Source organism: Bombina bombina, chromosome 9 (genome assembly GCF_027579735.1).
Source record: "Bombina bombina isolate aBomBom1 chromosome 9, aBomBom1.pri, whole genome shotgun sequence".
Classification (NCBI taxonomy): Eukaryota; Metazoa; Chordata; class Amphibia; order Anura; family Bombinatoridae; genus Bombina; species Bombina bombina.
In genome coordinates this window covers 222,006,124-222,021,460 of record NC_069507.1, presented here as the reverse complement: position 1 = coordinate 222,021,460, position 15,337 = coordinate 222,006,124, and the positions used below count along the sequence as shown (strand labels likewise).

The 15,337-nt window shown below is 41.1% G+C and overlaps 1 protein-coding gene across 1 annotated transcript in view; it reads left to right on the top strand.

Annotated features, from left to right (window-relative positions):
• Positions 1-15,337, top strand: part of BAG3 (BAG cochaperone 3) — a 77,689-nt gene that overhangs the window by 22,696 nt on the left and 39,656 nt on the right. Inside the window, exon 2 of the mRNA XM_053692659.1 lies at positions 10,467-10,817. Coding sequence (XP_053548634.1) covers positions 10,467-10,817 — 351 coding nt within the window. The remainder of the gene's footprint in view (positions 1-10,466; positions 10,818-15,337) is intronic.

Sequence of the window (15,337 nt, the reverse complement as noted above, 5' to 3'; positions counted from 1 at the left end):
TGACAGGAAATAGTGCTCTTGCTAATGTATAACGTTGCAAAACTGCTCCCATATAGTGCTGAAGACACGCGCACACTCCTGAGCATACATTTCTGCTTTCAACAAAGGATAACAAAAAAACAAAGGAAATTTGATAAAATAAGTAAATTGGAAAGTTGTTTAAAATTGTATGTTCTATCTGAATCATAAAATAACAATTGTGGGTTTTATGTCCCTTTAATGTCCTGTTAGTGATAAAGTTACAAAAAGGTTTCCCTGTACAATGCAGTAAACATAGGTGTTTGTTACAATGCTGTATTATATATAAGGCAGAGACTGTTCTGACTGCAGTAAGCTTAGGGAGTTTCTGGCTTGTGTCTGCTGTAAACTCTTCCCTTCAGCGGGACACATACATATACCGTGTGTCTTTGGCATGATGCGTACCAGCCCCTGAGACTGTTTTATTTGCAATTACCGTGTGTGAGTTTTGGCTCTCAGTACCTTTTAAATAAGAAGAATGGGAGGCTGGAATACTTGAGTAGAGTAGAAACCCATGATTTAGATAGAGCATGACATTTTAAGCAACTTTCTAATTTAATCCTATTGTCAATTTTTCTTCATTCTCTTGGTATCTTTATTTGAAAAAGCAGGAATGTAAGCTTAGGAACCGGCCCATTTTTGGGTTATCACGCTGGGTAGCGCTTGCTGATTGGTGACTACATTTACCACATTCATTTTATATTTACTCTTTTTTGAGTCACCAGCTCCTACTGAGCATGTGCAAGATTTCTCAGAATATACTATATGCATTTGTGATTGGCTGATGGCTGTCACATGATACAGGAGGAGTGGAAATAGACAACTTTGAAACATGTCAGAAAAAAAATCTACTACTCATTTGACGTTCAGACTAAGTGCTATTGCATTGCCTTTTTATCATTCATTTTTTTGTTTATGCAAATCTACTATATTTACTGGCCCTTTAAAACCCCAAAATGAAAAAAAATAAAGCTATTTTCAACATGTTTTAATAGTGTTTTTGCATATGCCTGAAAGAAATGTGTTGAGTTCAATATCCCTTTAAGGAGCCAGAGAAGGGCTTTTGTATATAGAGGTATATCATTATGATCAAATAAAAAACAAAACTATTCAGCGCTTAGTCAAAGAAAAACAAAGTAGTTATTCCAACTTAATTATCCCCAATGTTTCTTATTCCTAGAGGTAGTGTACTTAATATGATGGTGATATCCTTGAGTCCAATATGAGTCCTTATTAGGAACAAATGCAAAAAGTACCTTTATTAATACCCCAACAGTTCTGGTATATGTAATGTCCACAGTGTGGAGATACTTGATCCAAATTGAAAATGGAATCCGTCTCTGCAGCACATCTTAAAGGGACACTGAACCCAAATTTTTTCTTTCGTGATTCAGATAGAGCATGCAATTTTAAACAACTTTCTAATTTACTCCTATTATCAATTTTTCTTCGTTCTCTTGCTTTCTTTATTTGAAAAAGAAGGCATCTAGGCAATTTTTTTTGGTTCAGCACCATGGAAAGCACTTGTTTATTGGTAGGTGAATTTATCCACCAATCAGTAAGAACAACACAGTGTGTTCACCAAAAATGGGCCGGCATCTAAACTTACATTCTTGCATTTCAAATAAAGATACCAAGAGAAAGAAAAGAATTTGATAATAGGAGTAAATTAGAAAGTTGCTTAAAATTGCATGCTCTATCTGAATCATGATAGAAAAAATGTGGGTTCAGTGTCCCTTTAAACCAAGCCTTTCTTGCCATTGGTTATAGGATCCAGCACATATGAAAAAGAACAGAGCGCAAAGGAGAACAGATTCCAGTGTAGATTAAAATTAAAAATGTACTTACTAGAAATACAAGGTTATCATTATGATCATTTATTTATAAAGTGCTATGGCGTTAGGATATATACTGTATATAATATTCTAAAACAAAATAGGAGCGTGTGGGTAAATACTTCTGTGCTCATTACAGCATTCCGCCTCTCCCATGTCTAATTACTAGATTGAACTATGGGAGAATGAAAGGTTGAGTAGTTATTGTTGCAGATGACCACTATTTGTTTGATGTCTGCTTTCTGCACCACAGTATTCCCAGCTAAGCTAGTAAAGTGGCAGTAAACAGCTAACATCATTTATTTGTCACAAAACTCTGAGTTGTCGGATGAATTTCACCTGTCACAGTTGTTCCTGTTCACTGACACCAGTTCAGTTTATAAACCTATATTCAGAATTGGACAAGTAAGACATTGTAAAGGATAAATATTAAATGAGGCTTTTTCCTATGTTTAAAGGGACATGCTAATAAAATAATAAAATGTTCTGTGTGCAGTTTTTAAGGTCATTCTATTATTGCATATAAGCCCTTCTGCATTTAACCCCAGCACACCTAGTTAGACTTCTGCTAAGGAGCTGCTGTGCATAGGTTGCAGCTATGAACCAATAGGGAGTGGCATTTGTGCCTAGTTACCAATCACTCGCCATGTCCTGCTCTTAACTGGCAGCACTCCCGGTACTGGAACTTACCTATGTTTTTGCAGGGAATAAACTCATAATTACCAAGAGAAAATAGTGTAATAATAATATGCTGTAAAGAATGAGGTCATTTTGCTATTGCACTAACACGTTACTCTAAAGGGATAGGAAAGTCACAATTAAACTTGCATGATAGATATAGAGCAGGTCATTTTAAGACACTTTTAAATTCACTTCTATTTTCAAAGGTGTTTTTCTTCTGTTATGTGTGATCAGTCCACGGGTCATCATTACTTCTGGGATATTATCTGCTCCCCTACAGGAAGTGCAAGAGGATTCACCCAGCAGAGTTGCTATATAGCTCCTCCCCTCTACGTCACCTCCAGTCATTCTCTTGCACCCAAAGACTAGATAGGAGGTGTGAGAGGACTATGGTGATTATACTTAGTTTTTAGAACTTCAATCAAAAGTTTGTTATTTTACAATAGCACCGGAGCGTGTTATTACCTCTCTGGCAGAGTTTGAAGAAGAATCTACCAGAGTTTTTCTTATGATTTTAACCGGAGTAGTTAAGATCATATTGCTGTTTCTCGGCCATCTGAGGGAGGTAAAAACTTCAGATCAGGGGACAGCGGGCAGTTGAATCTGCATTGAGGTATGTAGCAGTTTTTATTTTCTGAATGGAATTGATGAAAAAATCCTGCCATACCGTTATAATGAACATGTATGTATGCTTTACACTTTAGTATTCTGGGGATGGTATTACACCGGAATTACTCTGTAAAAGTACATTAAACCTTTTATTAGGTATTTTTCATGTTAAACGTTTTTGCTGGAATGTAGAATCGTTTGCATTAATGAGGTACTGAGTGAATAAATATTTGGGCATTATTTTTCCACTTGGCAGTTTGCTTGTGTTAATTATGACAGTTTCGTTTCTCTCTCACTGCTGTGTGTGAGAGGGAGGGGCCGTTTTTGGCGCTCTTTGCTACGCATCAAAAATTTCCAGTCAGTTTTTCTGCATGATCCGGTTCATCTCTAACAGAACTCAGGGGTCTTCAAACTTCTTTGAAGGGAGGTAGATTCTCTCAGCAGAGCTGTGAGACTTATATAGTGACTGTGATTTAAAACGTTGCTCTGTAATTTTTATGTTTAAAATTTAATTAGTGTTATTTTACTAATGGGAACAAACCTTTGCTAAAAAGTTGTGTTGTTTGTTAAGAGTGATGCTATAACTGTTTTTCAGTTCATTATTTCAACTGTCATTTAATCGTTTAGTGCTTCTTGAGGCACAGTACGTTTTTATTAAATAAAATTGTAACCGAGTTGCATGTTTATTGCTAGTGTGTTAAACATGTCTGATTCAGAGGAAGATACCTGTGTCATTTGTTCCAATGCCAAGGTGGAGCCCAATAGAAATTTATGTACTAACTGTATTGATGCTACTTTAAATAAAAGCCAATCTGTACAAATTGAACAAATTTCACCAAACAGCGAGGGGAGAGTTATGCCGACTAACTCGCCTCACGTGTCAGTACCTGCATCTCCCGCCCGGGAGGTGCGTGATATTATGGCGCCTAGTACATCTGGGCAGCCATTACAGATAACATTACAAGATATGGCTACTGTTATGACTGAAGTTTTGGCTAAATTACCAGAACTAAGAGGCAAGCGTGATCACTCTGGGGTGAGAACAGAGTGCGCTGATAATTCTAGGGCCATGTCTGATACTGCGTCACAGCTTGCAGAGCATGAGGACGGAGAGCTTCATTCTGCAGGTGACGGTTCTGATCCAAACAGATTGGATTCAGATATTTCAAATTTTAAATTTAAATTGGAAAACCTCCGTGTATTACTAGGGGAGGTCTTAGCAGCTCTCAACGATTGTAACACTGTTGCAATACCAGAGAAAATGTGTAGGTTGGATAAATACTTTGCGGTACCGGCGAGTACTGACGTTTTTCCTATACCTAAGAGATTAACTGAAATTGTTACTAAGGAGTGGGATAGACCCGGTGTGCCGTTCTCACCCCCTCCAATATTTAGAAAGATGTTTCCAATAGACGCCACCACACGGGACTTATGGCAAACGGTCCCTAAGGTGGAGGGAGCAGTTTCTACTTTAGCTAAGCGTACCACTATCCCGGTGGAGGATAGCTGTGCTTTTTCAGATCCTATGGATAAAAAATTAGAGGGTTACCTTAAGAAAATGTTTGTTCAACAAGGTTTTATATTACAACCCCTTGCATGCATCGCGCCGATCACGGCTGCGGCAGCATTTTGGATTGAGTCTCTGGAAGAGAACCTTAGTTCAGCTACGCTGGACGACATTACGGACAGGCTTAGAGTCCTTAAACTAGCTAATTCATTCATTTCGGAGGCCGTAGTACATTTAACCAAACTTACGGCTAAGAATTCAGGATTCGCCATTCAGGCACGTAGGGCGCTGTGGCTAAAATCCTGGTCGGCTGATGTAACTTCTAAGTCCAAATTACTTAATATACCTTTCAAGGGGCAAACTTTATTTGGGCCCGGTTTGAAAGAAATTATTGCTGACATTACAGGAGGTAAGGGCCACGCTCTACCTCAAGACAAAGCCAAAGCTAAGGCTAGACAGTCTAATTTTCGTCCCTTTCGGAATTTCAAAGCAGGAGCAGCGCCAACTTCCACTGCACCAAAACAGGGAGGAGCTGTTGCTCGTTACAGACAAGGCTGGAAGCCTAACCAGTCCTGGAACAAGGGCAAGCAGGCCAGTAAACCTGCTGCTGCCCCAAAGACAGCATGAACCGAGGGCCCCCGATCCGGGACCGGATCTAGTGGGGGGCAGACTCTCTCTCTTCGCCCAGGCTTGGGCAAGAGATGTCCAGGATCCCTGGGCGCTAGAGATCATATCTCAGGGATACCTTCTAGACTTCAAATTCTCTCCCCCAAGAGGGAGATTTCATCTGTCAAGGTTGTCAACAAACCAAATAAAGAAGGACGCGTTTCTACGCTGTGTACAAGATCTATTATTAATGGGAGTGATCCATCCGGTTCCGCGGTCGGAACAAGGACAAGGGTTTTACTCAAACCTGTTTGTGGTTCCCAAAAAAGAGGGAACTTTCAGGCCAATCTTGGATTTAAAGATCCTAAACAAATTCCTAAGAGTTCCATCGTTCAAAATGGAAACTATTCGGACAATCTTACCCATGATCCAAGAGGGTCAGTACATGACCACAGTGGATTTAAAGGATGCTTACCTTCACATACCGATTCACAAAGATCATTACCGGTATCTAAGGTTTGCCTTCTTAAACAGGCATTACCAGTTTGTAGCCCTTCCATTCGGATTGGCTACGGCTCCAAGAATCTTTACAAAGGTTCTGGGTGCCCTTCTGGCGGTACTAAGACCGCGAGGAATTTCGGTAGCTCCGTACCTAGACGACATTCTGATACAAGCTTCAAGCTTTCAAACTGCCAAGTCTCATACAGAGTTAGTTCTGGCATTTCTAAGGTCGCATGGATGGAAAGTGAACGAAAAGAAGAGTTCTCTCTTTCCTCTCACAAGAGTTCCATTCTTGGGGACTCTTATAGATTCTGTAGAAATGAAGATTTATCTGACAGAAGACAGATTAACAAAGCTTCTAAATGCATGCCGTGTCCTTCATTCCATTCAACTCCCGTCAGTAGCTCAATGCATGGAGGTGATCGGCTTAATGGTAGCAGCAATGGACATAGTTCCCTTTGCACGCCTACATCTCAGACCGCTGCAATTGTGCATGCTGAGTCAGTGGAATGGGGATTACTCAGATTTGTCCCCCACTCTGAATCTGGATCAAGAGACCAGAAACTCTCTTCTATGGTGGCTTTCTCGGCCACATCTGTCCAGGGGGATGCCGTTCAGCAGGCCGGACTGGACAATTGTAACAACAGACGCCAGCCTTCTAGGTTGGGGCGCTGTCTGGAATTCTCTGAAGGCTCAGGGACAATGGAGTCAGGAGGAAAGTCTCCTGCCAATAAACATTCTGGAATTGAGAGCAGTTCTCAATGCCCTTCTAGCTTGGCCCCAGTTAAAGACTCGGGGGTTCATCAGGTTTCAGTCGGACAACATCACGACTGTAGCTTACATCAACCATCAAGGAGGGACAAGAAGCTCCCTAGCAATGATAGAAGTATCAAAGATAATTCGCTGGGCAGAGTCTCACTCTTGCCACCTGTCAGCAATCCACATCCCGGGAGTGGAGAACTGGGAGGCGGATTTCTTGAGTCGCCAGACTCTTCATCCGGGGGAGTGGGAACTTCATCCGGAGGTCTTTGCCCAAATACTTCGACGTTGGGGCAAACCAGAGATAGATCTCATGGCGTCTCGCCAGAACGCCAAACTTCCTCGCTACGGATCCAGATCCAGGGATCCGGGAGCGGTTCTGATAGATGCTTTGACAGCACCTTGGAACTTCAGGATGGCTTATGTGTTTCCACCCTTCCCACTGCTTCCTCGATTGATTGCCAAAATCAAACAGGAGAGAGCATCAGTGATTCTAATAGCGCCTGCATGGCCACGCAGGACTTGGTATGCAGATCTAGTGGACATGTCATCCTGTCCGCCTTGGTCTCTACCTCTAAGACAGGACCTTCTGATTCAGGGTCCATTCAAACATCAAAGTCTAACTTCTCTGAAGCTGACTGCTTGGAAATTGAACGCTTGATTTTATCAAAACGTGGTTTTTCTGAGTCGGTTATTGATACCCTGATACAGGCTAGGAAGCCTGTTACCAGAAAGATTTACCATAAAATATGGCGTAAATACCTATACTGGTGTGAATCCAAAGATTACTCCTGGAGTAAGGTTAGGATTCCTAGGATATTGTCTTTTCTACAAGAAGGTTTAGAAAAGGGTTTATCGGCTAGCTCATTAAAGGGACAGATCTCAGCTCTGTCCATCTTGTTACACAGGCGTCTGTCAGAAAATTCAGACATCCAGGCCTTTTGTCAGGCTTTAGCTAGGATCAAGCCTGTGTTTAAAACTGTTGCTCCGCCATGGAGTTTAAACTTAGTTCTTAACGTTTTACAGGGTGTTCCGTTTGAACCCCTTCATTCCATTGATATAAAATTGTTATCTTGGAAAGTTCTATTTTTAATGGCTATTTCCTCGGCTCGAAGAGTCTCTGAGTTATCAGCCCTACATTGTGATTCTCCTTATCTGATCTTTCTCTCAGACAAGGTAGTTCTGCGTACTAAACCTGGGTTCTTACCTAAGGTAGTCACTAACAGGAATATCAATCAAGAGATTGTTTTTCCATCCTTGTGTCCAAATCCTTCTTCAAAGAAGGAACGTCTTCTACACAATCTGGATGTAGTTCGTGCCCTCAAGTTCTACTTGCAGGCAACTAAAGATTTTCGCCAAACTTCTTCCCTGTTTGTCGTTTATTCTGGACAGAGGAGAGGTCAAAAAGCTTCTGCTACCTCTCTCTCTTTTTGGCTTCGTAGCATAATACGTTTAGCCTATGAGACTGCTGGACAGCAGCCTCCTGAAAGAATTACAGCTCATTCCACTAGAGCTGTGGCTTCCACTTGGGCCTTTAAGAATGAGGCCTCTGTTGAACAGATTTGCAAGGCTGCAACTTGGTCTTCGCTTCATACTTTTTCCAAATTTTACAAATTTGACACTTTTGCTTCTTCGGAGGCTATTTTTGGGAGAAAGGTTCTTCAGGCAGTGGTTCCTTCTGTATAATGAGCCTGCCTATCCCTCCCGTCATCCGTGTACTTTTGCTTTGGTATTGGTATCCCAGAAGTAATGATGACCCGTGGACTGATCACACATAACAGAAGAAAACATAATTTATGCTTACCTGATAAATTCCTTTCTTCTGTTGTGTGATCAGTCCACGGCCCGCCCTGTTTTTTAAGGCAGGTACATATTTTTTAAATTATAATTCAGTCACCACTACACCCTTGGTTTCTCCTTTCTCGTTGGTCTTTGGTCGAATGACTGGAGGTGACGTAGAGGGGAGGAGCTATATAGCAACTCTGCTGGGTGAATCCTCTTGCACTTCCTGTAGGGGAGCAGATAATATCCCAGAAGTAATGATGACCCGTGGACTGATCACACAACAGAAGAAAGGAATTTATCAGGTAAGCATAAATTATGTTTTTTCTCTTAGTATCCCTTGTTGAAAAAGAATACGCACATATCATACACTAGTGGGAGCTGCTGCTGATTGGTGCCTGCACACATTTGTCGCTTGTGATTGGCTAACTAGATGTGTTCAGTTAGCTGCCAGTAGCGCAATGCTGTTCCTTTAGCAATGGATAACAAGAGAACGAAGCAAATTTGATAATAGAAGTAAATTGGAAAGTTTTTTAAAATTATGTATTCTATTTAAATCATGAAATACATTTTTGGGGTTTACTGTCCCTTTAAAGGACCAGTAAATACAGTAGATTTGCATAATCAACAATGCATGGTAACAAGACAATGCAATAGCACTTAGTCTGGACTTCAAATGAGTAATAGATTTTTCTGACAAATTTCAAAGTTTTGTCTATTGCCACTCCTACTGCATCAGGTGACAGCAATTAGCCAATCACAAATACATATATATCTATATATATATATATATATTCTGTGAATTCCTGCACATGCTCAATAGAATCTGGTGACTCCAAAAAGTGTAAATATAAAAAGACTGTGCACATTTTATTAATGGGAGTAAATTGGAAAGTTGTTTAAAATTGAATGCTCGTTCTGAATCATGAAAGTTTCATTTTGACTTGAGTGTCCCTTTAAAGGGACAGTCAAGTCCAAAAAAACTTTAATTTTTCAAATAGGGCATGTAATTTTAAACAATTTTCCAATTTACTTTTATCAACAATTTTGCTTTGTTCTCTTGGTATTCTAGTTGTAAGCAAACCTAGGAAGGCTCATATGATAATTTCTAAGCCCTTGAAGACTGCCTCTATTTTATTAACTTTTCACAGCAGGGGAGAGCAAGCTCATGTAGGCCATATAGATAGCATTGTGATCACGCCCGTGGCTAGTGGCAGACACTGCACTAATTGGCTAAAATGCAAGTCAATAGATAATAACTAAAAGTCATGTGATTAGGGGCAGTCATAAGATGCTTAGATACAAGTTAGACACAGAAATTAAAAGTGTATTAATATAACAGTGTTGGTTTTGCAAAACTAAGGAATGGGTAATAAAGGGATTATCTATCTTTTTAAACAACAACAATTCTGGTGTTGACTGTCCCTTTAAGTGGGTTTGTACATTTTTTCTCCTGACTGGGTTAAGGCACATTGTACACTAGATTTTCTTTGCATAAATGTGTTGTACATGATCCATTTATATAGCCCATCTGGGGGTGTTTTTGTAAAAATGTATAGTTTTGCTTATTTTTAAATAACATTGTGCTGATTTTCAGACTCCTAACCAAGCCTCAAAGTTTTACATGTATACTGATGTCTACAGACTTCCCATTGCTTCTGTTTGTATAATGGGTCTATTCATAGGCAGGGGACGGGGGTAGGGTCTTCTCTCAGCCCCTTTCAGTGGGTGTTCCAGACTAATCCCAACAGTGCTAAATTGGGAGCTTCTAAGTAAGTTTCTAAAAGGTTTTACCCTGAATTTTATATCAGTATCTGTGCATATTCTTCTTTATAGTAGTGTCTATTACATGCAGTTAAATTAAAATTAAATTAAAATTTAACTACAGTGACATTTTCTAGCCCTGTGCTATGCTTATGGAATACACCTGTCGTCATTATTTTTCTAAAAAATACCAGTGATTCTGGGAGAATGTTCAACTTATTCACTAGCCTTTTCATTTTAAGTTGTTTTGTTTGATACTTTCCCTGTATCTTACCATTATAAATATTTTCATATTTCTTTGAATTGTATTAATTTGTTTAAAAGTATATATTTTATACTGATGCTCACCTTTAGTAAATCTGTGAACTTGTAACAATAACAAATGTTATGTCTTCTGTGTTCAGGTTAACCAGACATTTGCTAATGGTCCTTCTCAGGAGAGTCACAAGCCACTTCCTTTAAGAGAAGGAAATATCTACTACCCTCAGCTCCGGCCTGGTTATATCCAAATTCCTGTCCTACACGATGGCTTGGAAAACAGACAGCAACATCCTTATTATACATTATGCCAACCTGGGATGCAGAGAGTAAAGTGTGAACCTGTCTCTACACAAAAAAGGTCACAGTCTCCACTGAGGGGCTTCACGCGTCCACAGTCTCCTGCCTGGAGTCCACCGGAGTCTCCTCAGACAGATAAACAAGGCGGGCAAATCACAGGACCTCCTAGGCAATCTGTATCTCCTCAAGGCCCTTCGGTAATGCCAAAGCACTTGATTCCTTGGATTCCTCAGATTTTAAATAAGTAGCAAAACCAATATTGTTTACTTAATGTTGTTTACAATTAATAATCTGAAGATTACACCCTCACAAATATCCCATTCATCCGTTTTGCTTGACGATACAAATTTTGAGCTTTGTTTTGCTGCCCTTCCCTTCTAAATATATGTCTCACCTTGACCTCACTCACAGCCCACTCTGGACCTACCCCACAGCTGCCCCATGGTCACAGAGGCTTCATCCGAGCCTTGGGCAATAAAATATTGGGAGATATATACTCATATAAAAGGCCACAGTTAGGTTCTTTGTTTTCCTGCAGATTGTGTGCTAAAATGTCCTTATATATACAAAAGTGTCCAAATCTAGTCCTGTTGAGTTGCAAACAGACCAAGATTTTATCATTTCTATATCAGTATTTCTCTTGTTAAGTGTATCCAGTCCACGGATCATCCATTACTTATGGGATATTCTCCTTCCCAACAGGAAGTTGCAAGAGGATCACCCACAGCAGAGCTGCTATATAGCTCCTCCCCTAACTGTCATATCCAGTCATTCTCTTGCAAGCCTCAACCAAGATGGAGGTCGTAAGAGGAGTGTGGTGTTTTATACTTAGTTTATTCTTCAATCAAAAGTTTGTTATTTTTAAATGGTGCCGGAGTGTACTGTTTATCTCAGGCAGTATTTAGAAGAAGAATCTGCCTGCGTTTTCTATGATCTTAGCAGAAGTAACTAAGATCCATGGCTGTTCTCACATATTCTGAGGAGTGAGGTAACTTCAGAGAGGGAATGGCGTGCAGGTTTTCCTGCAATAAGGTATGTGCAGTTAATATTTTTCTAGGGATGGAATTTGCTAGAAAATGCTGCTGATACCGAACTAATGTAAGTAAAGCCTTAAATGCAGTGAGAGCTACAGGTATCAGGCTTATTAATAGAGATGCATACTCTTATAAAAATGTAATATAATACGTTTGCTGGCATGTTTAATCGTTTTTATATGTATTTGGTGATAAAACTTATTGGGGCCTAGTTTTTTTCCACATGGCTGGCTTGAATTTTGCCTAGTAACAGTTTCCTTAGGCTTTCCACTGTTGTAATATGTGTGGGAGGGGCCTTTTTTAGTGCTTTTCTGTGCAGGTAAAAATACTGACAGAGACATTCAGCTTCCCTCTGCATGATCCAGGACATCTCTGGAGGGCTCAAAGGGCTTCAAAGTCGTTTTTGAGGGAGGTAAAAAGCCACAGTAGAGCTGTGGCAGTTGTTGTGACTGTTTAAAAAACAAACACAAAAAAACGTTTTTGTCTTTTATTATTCCATTTTGGGTATTAAGGGGTTAATCATCCATTTGCAAGTGGGTGCAATGCTCTGCTATCTTGTTACATACACTGTAAAAATGTTGTTAATGTAACTGCCTTTTTTCACTGTTATTTCAAATTTTGACAAAATTTGTGTTTCTTAAAGGTGCAGTAACGTTTTTTATATTGCTTGTAAACTTGTTTAAAGTGTTTTCCAAGCTTGCTAGTCTCATTGCTAGTCTGTTTAAACATGTCTGACACAGAGGAAACTACTTGTTCATTATGTTTGAAAGCCATGGTAGAGCCCCATAGGAGAATGTGTACTAAATGTATTGATTTCACCTTAAACAGTAAAGATCAGTCTTTAACTATAAAAGAAATATCACCAGAAGATTCTGACGAGGGGGAAGTTATGCCGACTAACTCTCCCCACGTGTCAGACCCTTCGTCTCCCGCTCAGGGGATGCACGCTAATATGGCGCCAATTGCATCAGGGACACCCATAGCGATTACCTTGCAGGACATGGCTGCAATCATGAATAATACCCTGTCAGAGGTATTATCCAGGTTGCCTGAATTAAGAGGCAAGCGCGATTGCTCTGGGGTTAGGAGAAATACAGAGCGCGCAGATGCTGTAAGGGCCATGTCTGATACTGCGTCACAATATGCAGATCATGAGGACGGAGAGCTTCAGTCTGTGGGTGACATCTCTGTTTCGGGGAAACCTGATTCAGAGATTTCTAATTTTAAATTTAAGCTTGAGAACCTCCGTGTGTTGCTTGGGGAGGTATTAGCTGCTCTGAATGACTGTAACACAGTTGCAGTAGCAGAGAAATTGTGTAGGCTGGATAAATACTATGCGGTACCGGTGTGTACTGATGTTTTTCCTATACCTAAAAGGCTTACAGAAATTATTAGCAAGGAGTGGGATAGACCGGGTGTGCCTTTTTCCCCACCTCCTATATTTAGAAAAATGTTTCCAATAGACGCCACTACACGGGACTTATGGCAGACGGTCCCTAAGGTGGAGGGAGCAGTTTCTACTTTAGCAAAGCGTACTACTATCCCGGTTGAGGACAGTTGTGCTTTTTCAGATCCAATGGATAAAAAATTGGAGGGTTACCTTAAGAAAATGTTTATTCAACAAGGTTTTATTTTACAGCCCCTTGCATGCATTGCGCTTGTCACGGCCGCGGCGGCATTCTGGTTTGAGGCCCTGGAAGAGGCCATCCATACAGCTCCATTGACTGAAATTATTGACAAGCTTAGAACACTTAAACTAGCTAACTCATTTGATTCTGATGCCATTGTTCATTTGACTAAACTAACGGCTAAGAATTCCGGATTCGCCATCCAAGCGCGTAGGGCGCTATGGCTTAAATCCTGGTCAGCTGACGTGACTTCGAAGTCTAAATTACTCAACATTCCTTTCAAGGGGCAGACCTTATTCGGGCCTGGTTTGAAGGAAATTATTGCTGACATTACTGGAGGTAAGGGTCACACCCTTACTCAGGACAGGGCCAAAGCAAAGGCCAAACAGTCTAATTTTCGTGCCTTTCGAAATTTCAAGGCAGGTGCAGCATCAACTTCCTCTGCTTCAAAACAAGAGGGAACTTTGCTCAATCTAAGCAGGCTTGGAAACCTAACCAGTCCTGGAACAAAGGCAAGCAGGCCAGAAAGCCTGCTGCTGCCTCTAAGACAGCATGAAGGAACGGCCCCCTATCCGGCGACGGATCTAGTAGGGGGCAGACTTTCTCTCTTCGCCCAGGCGTGGACAAGAGATGTTCAGGATCCCTGGGCGTTGGAGATCATATCTCAGGGATATCTTCTGGACTTCAAAGCTTCCCCTCCACAAGGGAGATTTCATCTTTCAAGGCTATCTGCAAATCAGATAAAGAAAGAGGCATTCCTACGCTGTGTGCAGGACCTCCTAGTTATGGGAGTGATCCACCCAGTTCCGCGGACAGAACAAGGACAGGGTTTTTATTCAAATCTGTTTGTGGTTCCCAAAAAAGAGGGAACCTTCAGACCAATTTTGGATCTAAAGATCTTAAACAAATTCCTCAGAGTTCCATCTTTCAAAATGGAAACTATTCGGACCATCTTACCCATGATCCAAGAAGGTCAGTACATGACCACAGTGGACTTAAAGGATGCCTACCTTCACATACCGATTCACAAAGATCATCATCGGTTTCTAAGGTTTGCCTTTCTAGACAGGCATTACCAATTTGTAGCTCTTCCCTTCGGGTTGGCTACAGCCCCGAGAATCTTTACAAAGGTTCTGGGCTCACTTCTGGCGGTTCTAAGACTGCGAGGCATAGCGGTGGCTCCGTATCTAGATGACATCCTGATACAGGCGTCAAGCTTTCAAGTTGCCAAGTCTCATACAGAGATAGTTTTGGCATTTCTGAGGTCGCACGGGTGGAAAATGAACGAGGAAAAGAGTTCTCTATCCCCACTCACAAGAGTCTCCTTCTTAGGGACTCTTATAGATTCTGTAGAAATGAAAATTTACCTGACGGAGTCCAGGTTATCAAAACTTCTAAATGCTTGCTGTGTTCTTCACTCCATTCCGCGCCCTTCGGTAGCTCAGTGTATGGAGGTAATCGGCTTAATGGTAGCGGCAATGGACATAGTGCCATTTGCGCGCCTTCATCTCAGACCGCTGCAATTATGCATGCTGAGTCAGTGGAATGGGGATTACACAGATTTGTCCCCTCTGCTAAATCTGGATCAAGAGACCAGAGATTCTCTTCTCTGGTGTTTGTCTCGGGTACACCTGTCCAAGGGTATGACCTTTCGCAGGCCAGATTGGACAATTGTAACAACAGATGCCAGCCTTCTAGGTTGGGGTGCAGTCTGGAATTCCCCGAAGGCACAGGGATCGTGGACTCAGGAGGAGAAACTCCTTCCAATAAATATTCTGGAGTTAAGAGCGATATTCAATGCTCTTCTGGCTTGGCCTCAGTTAGCAACTCTGAGGTTCATCAGATTTCAGTCGGACAACATCACGACTGTGGCTTACATCAACCATCAAGGGGGAACCAGGAGTTCCCTAGTGATGTTAGAAGTCTCAAAAATAATTCGCTGGGCAGAGTACCACTCTTGCCACCTGTCAGCAATCCATATCCCAGGCGTGGAGAACTGGGAGGCGGATTTTCTAAGTCGTCAGACTTTGCATCCGGGGGAGTGGGAACTCCATC